Source organism: Diorhabda sublineata, chromosome 4, assembly GCF_026230105.1.
Source record: "Diorhabda sublineata isolate icDioSubl1.1 chromosome 4, icDioSubl1.1, whole genome shotgun sequence".
Classification (NCBI taxonomy): domain Eukaryota; kingdom Metazoa; phylum Arthropoda; class Insecta; order Coleoptera; family Chrysomelidae; genus Diorhabda; species Diorhabda sublineata.
The window spans coordinates 11,248,806-11,261,896 of record NC_079477.1 but is presented as its reverse complement, the minus strand read 5'-3'; the positions used below and the strand labels follow the sequence as shown (position 1 = coordinate 11,261,896).

At 31.1% G+C, this 13,091-nt stretch overlaps 1 protein-coding gene across 1 annotated transcript in view; it reads right to left on the bottom strand.

Moving 5' to 3' along the window:
• Positions 1–6,926: 6,926 nt before the first annotated feature.
• Positions 6,927–13,091, bottom strand: part of LOC130442558 (organic cation transporter protein-like) — a 33,785-nt gene continuing 27,620 nt past the window's right edge. Inside the window, exons 7-8 of the mRNA XM_056776767.1 lie at positions 9,600–9,781; positions 6,927–7,172 (exon numbers count right to left, since the gene is read on the bottom strand). Of these exons, the coding sequence (XP_056632745.1) occupies positions 7,014–7,172; positions 9,600–9,781 (341 nt within the window). The 3' untranslated portion in view covers positions 6,927–7,013. The remainder of the gene's footprint in view (positions 7,173–9,599; positions 9,782–13,091) is intronic.

Genomic DNA, 13,091 nt, shown 5'->3' with positions numbered 1-13,091 from the left:
TGTTCCTCAGCCTAGACATTTGCTTTCTCTCAACAATGAGTTGAAGAAGTCGGCACTTTGGACCTTTAAGTATGTGATCTTCATTTTTATATTTAGGAGAATTTCTCTATCTTTTCCCATTCTTCTTAGGTTATCCTCAATTGTCACGTTGTCAATTCATTGCAATCCTAGCAATCGACGATAGGCCAAAATTTCAAATACTTCAAACTCATTGATCTGTGATTTTATAAACTTCCATGTTTCCATAACATAAGGCAATACCGACCATACGTGACATCTGGTGTATCTCATTCTTAATTTCAAGCTAATATCTTTATTGGTGAGGATATTCTTCAATTTGAAAAATAATTGCGGGACTATGCAATTCTCACACTGACCTCTTTCTCATACAGTTTACGTCCCTCCAACTTCCGAGATACTCGTATCGTATTACCCGCTCCAATGCAGCAGCATTTACCAAGAGTTTACCATCAAAGTTAAGTCGGTCGATCATATGCTGTAGATCCTTAATTGTGTCCGCTTTTGTAACTGAATAGTCTGCGTATTCAATATTGTTTACTATACTTCACTTTCACTACTCTATCTTCATTTTAAAATGTTTCATTCAAGATGGCCTCAGAGTAGACGTTAAATAGAAGTTGAGATGTCTGATTCCTCTGCGAATTGCTAGGTATGTCATCTGTAAAAATTTTGAATACATCTCATATTCCCTTTCTACATCTATTGTTGTTAATAATCAACAACAACAAAATTATGAATAACTTTTTAAATACAAAGTTTTGAAATACGAATGAAAAATTAAAAGTTGAGCAAGTGTATTTTCTTTTTTACCCAAACAAAAAAATTGAATATTTTTTAATACATCTCTGCAAGATATTTTCATCTGACGAAGCGAGTATTATATATCGTGAAAATATGCCATTAGAAGGGGGCTTTTTTGGAATGAGTCCATTAATTGACAATTTGGAAGCTCACTGTAGGAAAGGATGTAATAAGAAAAATGATCGTTATCGCTATTATCAGTCGAAGTCACCTCTATTATCATTAAAAGGGTGCTTAACAACATTGCTATTGGGAATATCGTTGCTATAGCACTAATTTAAGAATAAGTACATAAATTCATAGAATTTATATTTATTGTAATGGATAAATAATTTATTCTATATGGTTTTCGTGATTTGTAGATCTTCAAATAACCACGATAATAACCTACGTTTTGCAATTATATATTGTTCAAATTCATTAATTAATGCAAGTACATACATTTCACAACTGTTCAACCAATTTGTAAGGCGATTTAATGTATAAACTAGTATTCTTGTTGCTACTTGCTTAATTTTCGATTAATATTTGGACAGGATTGAATGCATAATGTATGTAAAGAATTGCAATGTAACTATACGTCGGTGAAGCAAAATATTCCGTACTGGCTTGTTCGGAATTTTTGTTAATTGTCTCAATTCGACAATCTAAAAGGTCGATGCTATACATCCAAATATGCTAGATTATAGATCAACATCTGTCGTTTGTAGATTATATGATCTTGTATCTACGTGTATCCATAGATAATTTATCTTTATACCTTGGTTATTTGTTTTGATGCGAAATTGTACAACGAGAAAACCACTTGGACTGGAAATGAATAAATAGGAAAAATATATTGATATTTTCAGACAAATATAAGCATAGTAAAAACTTTCGATATTTTGATATATCTATACTCTTAATATCTGGAGCACTATTTATTAAAATACATATTAAAGTAATATTAGCATAGTAACATCAAAACAACGGTCAAGTCAAACCATTACTTATATGATACATGCACTCCGCACTCCGTAAACTATATTTACCATCGAAGCTAGTCTTTCAGATAAAACCATGGACACTCATTAAATACGTCATGACAATTTCAAAAAACGTTTTAGCGTGAAATGGAGACAATTGGCTCAGAATCCTACTGTATTTGATATTGTTTCCAGTAGTAAAATAATCTTCATTAGAGACATTAACAGAATTTGAAAATTCTGCTTTGTTTGTTGAGATATGGTTTTTGATATCTAAGCCACATTGATGATTATTTAGGTTTTGCTTTTACTTGAATTGCTCTTAAATATGAAGAATATTATTATATGTCTGTGCTGTGAGCAAATATCACCGCTTACTTTAGATAACATGTGACATGACAATTGAAAATGTGGAATGAAGACGTTAGAATCTTGGGTCTAATATCGTAGCTGCTTCCGTCCAATTACCAATTTAATGTATATTGGTTGATGTCCTTAAAAACACAGTCAGAACTTGAAACTTTTGATCTGTTCAAACTGAGATGTTCTTTTTCACATTTATACAAAATTGATTATTATTTAGTTTCTGCTGATGCTTAAATATACTTAAATATGAAGAATACTGTTCTGTTAAAATGGAGATTTTAGAACCTTGGGTCTACTACGTCGAATTATTGCAGCAAATCCTAAATTGGTAGATAGAAGTGAAGCACATGAATAATTATGAATTATTTTCTAAGAAAATAGAGATATTTTTTGTCTTCCCATTACTTAGATGAATGACAATTCAACTCAATTTATTAAGTGGTGAAATTGTAAAGTGTTTATATATCTATATTTTTTAACCCTTAAACTGGCAAGATATTAACCAACGACTTTTTTTCTTGTTTTCATGATTTCCTATCATTTAGACCTCAAGTAATATGTTAGAAAAAAATTTTTTTTTAATTTTCAACCATATGTTATCATATATGATACCTTGTCAGTTTAGGGGGTACTGAAATTTATAGTTATTTAGCTAAAAATTTCTAGAATTTAGATGAAATCACTTCAGAATTTTTTATTTAAATAAAGGTAAACAAGGCTCATGGCCATTCAATCATATCAGTAAGGTGAGGCAATAAATTAGTGAACAACGCATCTTAACTCAAAATAATTTTATTAAAAATAACAATTTATATATATGATACTACACTTTAATATATATATTAATACACAAAAATAATACAACTAAATATAAAAACCAAAGATTCACTATACTAAATAATATTAAGAATGGGCATCGGAACTATTTCATTTACTAGTTACTTTTAATTTTACTTTACTTAATTTACTTTTTTTTATCAAAAAATGCATCATGATGGTTGCGAAAAATGAGGAGACCCAATGGCAAAATCAGTAAATTTAGTTAATTAATAAAAATAATTTGTCTTGATATAAAAAAAACAAAATAAATATCAATAAACAAATGAATAACAATTTAGTTATCAAAAACATATTAATTTTGTTTAAAATATATCATTTCAACTATTACCGTAAACGGGCAAGGTATCAAATAAGATACCTTCACAAAATGCATTTTCTAAAACAGAAAATCAGATATCACAATTTTTGCTTTCCATAATTGCATTCAATACAGTATTATGAATCTAAGACAATTTACCGCATTCCAAAAAACACTACATTGTTTGTACAATAACAAAAAACAATTTACCTTTTTAAGATGAGACGCCATTTCACTGATAACAAGTAAGTTATTGAAGGTTTTGTTGATAAATGTTATAACTTCCGTTGGACGTAAAACAGTGTGACCAACACTGAGAAAAGGAACCATGTCCAAAGGTTTACAGCCGATTTTTAAAAAAATTATTTTGTACAGATGGTATATGATACCATGCCCGTTTAAGGGTCTTTAAATATTATTATAGTGCACAAAACTTCGACCAGATTCAGTTAATTTATATAATCGTTTAAAATATGTTTTTTGTTTGTATCTTAATATCATCACAATTTCCAGTCACATTCACTGTTTTAATCAAGTCAATTAACAGTACCAGGAATGTTTGATATAAAACACAGACAAAACAATCTTTCATTGTTAGTCAGATAACCATTAAATTTAATACCATCTAACTTTCGTTAACCTCCGTCTAGTTCACGTGTTTTTATGGGCTTTAAGATCTTTATTAGGAAGTAGAGATGGGGTGAACCTTTCTTTTCACGCGCTATTAAGAATTTTTATAGAGGAGATCATCATTTTATTTATATAATCTATTATAGAGATAATTAGGTGTATTGAGCTGTTTGGTAAGTTTTTCCTGTAAATTTATTTAAACAACACGAAGTAGTAACAGAAATAGTTTCCTTTTGTCTTATTGTTTACTGATTATTGATCGCATTTTTTAGTACTATTTGGTATTTGTAAAAAACAGAACCAGATGGAATTTCATTTCATCAGGATTGAAATATGTTACGAAAAAAAAAATGAAAATATACCAATTTGTATGACATGAAATTTTATGTTCCTCCTGCTCCTTGATTTTATCTCGTCCCATCACTTTCTATTGTTTCTATAGGGTTGTCCTGTATGGTGTTAGATTGACAGGTTTGGTAGTATGTGGAGTTACGTTTTATTCGATAAGTTATATAGCTTTATAGAGTTAGAAAAGTTGAACAAAACTGTTAATTAAAAAGCCCAATTTGATGCAAATATGGTTTGCGTTCCTCTAATTCTACGAACTACAGTTTTGTAAAAAGCAACTTGATTTAATAATAAACGAATCCAGATAATGTAAAGATTTGATTGTAGAAATTGAGGCAAATTTGTTTACTATTTGTTAAAATAATTTTAAAATAATGGTAATTGAGTATTAGTAGAGAGTATTTGGTAGTATATATAGAGAAACAAATGATTCGTATATTGCGACTATTTCTTATGGAACTGGCTCAACACATCTTGATAGGATTTTAAACATTGTATATGTTGGCACAGTTTATACTGAGAGTTAGAAAGATTACCAAATAATCAGAATAGAAAAGAAAGACCTCCTACATGTTAAAAATCCTATATACAATTTCATGGATCCTGATATCGGAATTCATACACAGGCAGTTGAAAGAATGTGGGGTAGTACTGAATATGAGAAACTAAGGGATCTCATTTATCAGTATTCATATGGCGACAGCATCAGGTGGAACAAAACTGATCTAGGTATCTTTGTTAAACTCTCTCCATATAAATCCGAATCACTATTTTGTTTTTGATCTGATCTGTTTATTTTATTTTTTATATCAACACAAAATTGATGATTATTTAGTATAGATGATGCCTGAATTGGCCTTAAATATAACAAATACTGTTCTACGTCTGTTCTGTGAGCAAGCTTACTTTGAGGTAGCATGTAACATGACAATGGAAAATGTGAAATAAACACGTACATTAGAATCTTGGGTCTAATATCGTAGGTTCTTCCGTCCAATTGAATTGAATGTTTTGGTTTAAGTTTTTTTTCCAAATTTATTGCAAAAATTTAATGTGTAGACTGGCGGCACACTACAATTTTTTGCCAACAGGAAAAGGAAGTATTTCACATTTAGACACACCAATTCAACACATAATACTTTGCTTATTCAATCCTGTTACCTTTTAACCTTTTCAGTTGAAAGGCTTGTTATAGTTGCTATAGTTAAGTTATTTGTAGACTCCTTTTCCACAGATGTTTCTGTTTTTTCCCATCCTGTATTTTTTGTTTAATTTTCTGTCATCTTATTCCTTACTTTTTCTCTACTATCTTCATTTGTTCTGTCCATCTCCTTCTCGGTCTTCCTTTCTTATTCTCAGATCGTACTTCATATATTTGTTACTTCTCCCATTATCATGATAAAGCCAAACCATTATACTTGGCTGTCCTCGATTTTGTTTTGAACTGGTTTAAGGTTCAATTTTTTTCTTATAATGTTATCCCCCATTTTCACGCATCTTTCTAAATTCTCTTCTTTTCTTAGGAATCTCATTTCTGTACTTTATATTATGCTTTATTGTTTTTGAGTTAGTTTCAATGGCTACTTTTTGATATATTTCTGATTTCATTCGTTTGGGTATTTCCTTTTTGGTTAGAAACTGTGTTGAATAACGGTTACTCCAGTCTTCTTGTTTTTTTCTTGTTCTACATTTCCATCTTGTTATGTCATCCAAGATATTTAAAACTTTCGATCTGCTCTTTTTTTATTCCTCTTATCTATTTATTTTGAATCTGGTGGATATATGATTCATATTTTCATACTAATATCTTTGCTTCTTTTCTGTTTAAATATATATCACAAATATCTTCCATTTGATTGAAAGAAACTCGTTATCATACGAAAAGATGAAAAAAAAAATTCGCATTCCATACCATTCCCCCATTCAATTTAATTTATACACACACATAATATCTAAAAACAGTTGCTTTGTTGGTGTTAGTCTCAAAATTTCTCATTATCAGATTAATTTGGTACACTCCTAACAAAACAAGGCAATCATAATCCACTCACCTTATTCATACACTGCCCATCGATCTATCCATCCTTTCAGCTACCTGTACAGGAACAGCTTCAATTCTATATTCCTAAATTCTTTGGAAGGTAGGTATATATTGTATAAAGTTTTTTATACAATATAAACTAGTCATTGCAACAAAATTTTTAATTAAAATTCTAGAACAGCCACAATTATTTTCAAAAAATGTCAATTGATAAATTTTCCGTGTAATGAGTGGATAAAATTGACATGTGTATTATCAAAGTTTAGAATTTCAAACGGTGTATAGGAAAGAATAAAGATTTGGAATTCAAATCGAGACTAAACTACCATCGTTTTCCAAAACAAAGTTGTTTGTGTTTACTATCTTGAAATCCCTGAAGAATTGAATGGAAAGGAAGTGCAACAAATAACATGTTAATTATATCTAATGACGACGTTGATTACAAAATCCATAATTAGGTACGAGAAATTTGAATTCTAGCAATATATCAATAACCAAATGACTACGTAATACTGGTATACGTGTAAGTTGTAATAAAATTAATGATATATCTTATATTAATACATATTTTGTTAAAAAATAGCTCTGTTGAAGAGGTAAAATTAGAAAAAACCCGTTGTTTGGAAATTCTCAGTATATTATCGTTTCACCAATTTGTCAAATCGATCATTTCTTCTTTGAATAATATACCAAATTTATAGTATTAGATGTTCCGCTTTTGGTTTTTGCCAATGTCGATTGCTTCCTGAATTGTTTCTGGCAGTTTAGTATTCAGTGTTTCTGGAAATAACAACGCTAAAGTTCCAGAGGTCGAACCAATGATCGCGAACAAAATTAAAGGGAGGATTTCGTACATTCTTGCCTGAAAAAGAGAATTAATTATTAAATTAACGAGATTTCCAAGATTGTGGAAAATATACAACTATAATTAAAAAGCAACATTAACAAGTTTGTGTACATATTTCGATATATTATTTGGCTCTGAAAGTTACCAACAGAAGATTGATCTTTGAAAAAGATTATTGTGAGAAGTAGATAATATGAAACGCAAAAAAGTTGTATGGACTATAATATTCGGATAATTTAATATATTTGTTTTATTGATAATTCACAGAAAAAGAAAGGAAAACCCATGTTCACATTTAGAATGTTACTTGAATAGTTTATATTGCTTTTGCACGGATGACGAATATTTATTTCTATGACAAATTCATTACTAAAGAGAATTTATAACAAATATGGAATCTAAAACTTTGAACACAAGATCTGATTGTTCTCCCACTACTTCAGTAATCAAATCGAACGGATATTTATTGGTTTGAAAATCAATAATCACACTGGTCGACAAAAATTTGTTTTTGTCAGAACACAAGAATGAATAGTATATTGTGATAAAATAGACCTATACAAATTTGAAAATATGAAAAAAATAATTGTAACCCGTAAGGTTTTTGAAATTACATTTCAAAATTACATAACTATATTCATTGGTAAAATACTTCAATATCTATAGTTTACTTCTAATAAACATGCCTCATATCATAAAAACTTTGAAAAAAATCACTTTAAATATCAATTAGCTTTACTTCTTCCTTTTTATGAGGGGTTGCACATTTTTAAATTAAATTAAAAACCAACAGTAATCACCCACTGCTAATCTCTGACAGCTTCCAAATTTTCGGAAAAACTGGCAAATGGGAATGGAGGAAATGAATTTTCAATGATGTTCGAGTACCAAAGGATTTTTTGACGTAAACTAACTGTTGGTAGGTTGGATTCATATTGTTGCCTAATAATCCCCTCACTACACTAACAAATGTCTTCCATTCTCTAAGTTCCTGTCTGGTGAGCTTTTTTGCAATATTGTCATCGTCCAGCAATTTTCTTATTTGTGTCCCAATAAAAATACCTCCCATTAATTTGACTTCTCTAAAGTATTTGAATCCATCACCCTCTTTATCCATAACCTTTACAAAGTTTTTTATCAATCCAAGTTTAATGAGAAGAGAGGGCAGAAGGACATTTTTGGGATCTACAAGGGGTATAAACTTAACATTTTGAGATCCCGGTTGTAACTCACTCCTTGCTTGCCAATTTTTTTTTACATGGTGTTAATATACTGTCCAGTAGTTAAAGAAAACAGCAATGTTTCGTAAACCCTTCCTGAAGTCCCATTAAAATTACAATCACCTTCAGGTCCCAATATATCTTACACTTATAATGGTAGTTAATTTTGTCTAAATCAAGCGAATATTTTATTAAGTTCTTTTCATCTTCACAGAATGACCAACTGGTATAGACGGTTTTAAATTTCCATTGTGTAATAACACTGCTTTTAAACTTTATTTAGACGAGTCAATAAACAGGCGCCACTCACTGGGATTATGCTCAATATCAAGTTCCTTTATTAGACCATCAATATCCGTACACGCACACAATTACTGCTGCTTTGATAACTCCAAATCACGTGCTAAATCATTCAACTCACTTTGAACAATCAAATGTGGCTCGCCGGAACTGGTACTTGGAGTAAAAATAGGGTCGGTTCATTGTTCTTCGGAGCTTCCTGATGATACATACATTGTCTCCAGTATCTTCTAAAACAATATTTTGCGGATTTAAAGGCGCAATCGGTACTCGTAAATCTTCGTCTAACCCTTCAGTATTTGCTAGACAAAAATAGCATTCATTGAAATGGTTAGTACTTCCTCGCCATACCATTGGAATTGCAAAAGTTTTTTTCTTCTTATTCATCCACTGCACCAATGACATGCTACAACTAATACAGCACGCGTGGGGGGCCGGTCTTGGTCTCCAATTAAAGTACCAAAATATTTGAAATAGGCTTTTTTCGCATTATCGGAAAATTGCCTAGCTTGCGATTTCACCATAAATTCTCCACAAAGTTTTGCAACTGCGGCGCATGTGACTCGACATATTCGTCTTTATAATCACTTTTTGCACTATGAACAGAGAACCACTTATAATAAAATACTACAGAACACACAGAATACTAATTTTTAATGTTATTATTTATGTTTATTATTCTGAATAATACAGTTCAGGTATTTTTCCCCCATACAATTTACCGATATTAACCGCCCCTTTATAAAATTACCTACCTGCTAATGTAAACAGGGATAATTAAACTATCGAAAAGTGGTATGTGTTAGGGTTTAATAAATATTTTTTCTATTATTGGTGGGGTTTTTCCATTTTAAAAATGAAAGTCTCGCCTATTTTAAGAAAATCTTGTCGGCCAGTTTTATTGCTTAATATAAATACCTACCATAAATGGTATCTGAGGTGCTACCATAGATCCGAATCGTCCCAGCATTGAGCATACTGATAGCGTGGAATGCCTACAAGTAGTTGGGAACATTTCTGTTGTATAAACGTAAATCACAGTATAACTAATTGTTGCTGAACATTTTCCCACCAAGTATAATGTCAATTTCAACCAATGTAAATCTGAAAATCTTATATAAATTTCTAGAATTCATAATAACATTGCTAAAATATGATTATGATATAATTTTTTTCCGAAGACCAATAGAAATTACGAAATGATAGGTAGTGTAAATAAGCGACGACGTGGTTTAATTAATTCGGTGCCTCGATGTGTTGTGGTAACTTTTCAAAAAGTCAGAAAACCTGCTACAAAATAGCTTTAAGTTAAGAAATAAGCGAAACAATTGATTCGAACAATCTGAAATATTTTTTGAGGCAGTATTCGGTATTCTGTGAAGAGCTAAAATTCGTTATACAATTGTAACGAAAATTATCGATTTGAATATCAGCAGTTTAGTCCACACATCGATCAACTCCATAAATAAACAATTTGAGAAATGCAATTGAATAATGTATATTATTTTTCAAAATTCCTGTTATAAACTAAATACCGATATAGCTTTCATCTTTATATGGAAGAACAAAATGGAATAAATTCGTTGTTACATAAATGAGGGTGTGTTGGGTCAGTGGCCAATACCAACTTTCTTATTTAAGATGCAGCCCCCTGTATATTTTTCTAATTTTTGAAAACTTGAGAAAGTTCTAGATATCCTATTATGTGTATTATACTTTTATTGGAAAATATCAAGTGATCAGATTTAGTTCAAAATTTAACAATAAAGAAAGGAAATTAGTTTATTTTAAAAGACCTACATGATTTAGAAATGTGATAATATTCGGGAGTGAGTAATTGACGAGAAAATAATATTACAACAAAAAAATTTCTCGTTTAGAGTTATATACAATATGAAAGTAGCAAAAATGAACTTTTAACTTATAAGTTTAGTATATGCAACACCGGTGCACACAACGAAATGGTCGATAGAATAAATATGATGCTATAAGGTAGAGTCTTGGAATGCTCCTCCAAGTTCAAATAAATATAGTGTGTAAGTGCAAAGGGCTCACTTCGAGATTTATTATAGTTTTTTTTGTTTTTATTTGATAAGTTGTAGGCTAACATCCTAAATTTTGCTACATTTCAATTTTTTCCTATACGATGTTCGACAGTATGCAGTTCAATTAGAAATTTTCGATGGTATTTTAAAAAAAAATAACAATTCATGATAATTTTTTATAAAAGTCTCTTGGTTTTCTTGGCATGTTCAACGTTCTAAGAATCTACAAATCTCCTAAACCACAAATTCTATCGAGTTGAACATATAGTACCTTTTGTTAAAAAAATCGATTGAAAATATCATTTTTGCTTTTATTTATTCGCTCAAAACAATTTGAATACGAAGTTCTTATTTCGCAACTTTGGAAGGCCAATAACTCAGAAATGAGGGGTCGTATGAGAAAATTTCTTCACAGAACTATTTTCACGTTATCTACATCTGCATCAAGTACCGGAACAACCTGTATAAAAAGTTAGACTATACCAGTAGTAGAATTTATCGATGAGGGCGATTAAATGTCATTCGTAAATCAAACTACGCAGATTGCTTCTCGATATTCGTAAAGTAATCGATTACTTTCGAAGCTCTTCTAGTATTACAACTGAGCATTTGCCCATCTTTCTCGTGGTACTGTTTTGTAATGTGGTGATGTTTTAAGTAAAATTGAAATAAAATTTTATTATTAAGTTTGACTTTCGGAATAAGCTAGTTATTTACATAAATATATATTGTGTTGAAACCACTGAAATTCAAAAATTTTTTACTTCATAATTAATAATGTTCATTAATATAATTCATATTGAAATCGCAAAGTGAAGGAGAAAAGACAAAGAAAGAAAATTATGGTAACGGCTATAACAAAAGGGCACATTTTGTTCTTGACTAGGGCTGAATGCATTATTTTAATAACCCATTGTTTAAGCCCACACTTTGAATTCAAGAGGAAATAAATTTTGTTGCTTTGTTCTTTTTTAAGACACTTGAATGGAGTGTGTTCAGATGGTAAAGGTACAATAATTTATCAATTGCGTAGAATTGTGGGTAAAATATATAAATATTTAATGAAGCTCGGTATATAATTTATCGCTTCGTCGATTCGGTCAGGAATGAGGAAAAATCCAAAGTTGATAAGGAGATTTCAGGAAGGTGAGAAGTTTTTCGTTGCATTTATGATTCATGTGAATAAAATTTAAATGAATATAACTCAGCTTCCCAAAGAAATGGTATGATCTTATTAAGAATATATTCAACTTTCTTTGTTTGAAATCAGATCAGTATTTTTAATGTGGTTTATCCAGTGGATATCATAATTTACAGGGTCTGATCAATTCAATTGATAACACTTTTTTCTCCTAGGTTTGAAAGGCCAGGCTGAACAGGTAAGGCTGCAGACCAAGCCGGGAAGAACCCTTCTCAACTGATAGAGACAGAAGGTGGATTACACAGGTAATTTGAACTGGTGAACAGTGCTTAGAGAAGCTTCCTAGACAATCAATGAAGAATCCAATCAAGCAGGGCTCAGTGTGAACGAAGCTAAAACGAAGTACATATTCATGTCGCTCATCCAAGACTCTGCAGATACGGCATCGTTTACATTAGATAACTACACCTTCGAGCGTATTGACAACAAATATCTTGGCTCTCTCATAACTGAAAACAACGAGACTGCATTGGAGATACAGAAGGGAGTGAAAGCGGTAACAAGGTGTATTACAGTGCCCCAAAAATGCTGAAATCATGCCTACTCAGTAGCCGGATAAAAGAGAGAATCTACAGTACAGTACTAATGCTATTTCTCATGTATGCCTCTGAAACCTGGGCAATGACTGCTAGAGACAAATTAAGACTAAAAATGTTGGAGAAGAAAGTACTTCGGCGCATATATGGTACTATCCAAGACCAAGGAAATAGCAAATCCATACTAACGCTGACACTTACGCAAAAGCCGGAATGCCGCAGGAGACAGGACCTAAGAGAATTAGGCGTCCAAAACTGATGAGAAAAAGTACAAAATCGAGATGTCAAGACTGTAGAGATAATTACTCGTAGAAGGAAGGAAAAACTATTGAATATGATACATGACGATATGAAATAGTTTCATGAATTTAGTGAATAGATGGGGCCACACTTTAAAGCAATGGTGAAGTAAATCGCTATAATACGAGCTACTGGTCCAAAAGGAATCCCAATTGCGTACAGAATATCTATCCAGAATATCATTAGGGCCGTTGGTCTGATCCAATAACGCTGGAGTGTCAAATTACTGTACGTTTTATCCTACAATCTTTATTAATGTTCGTGTGAGGCTACATCGCCATGTCTCAATTAATGTTTGTTTGTTTGACAGCTGTTTGTTCATGATGCCGGGC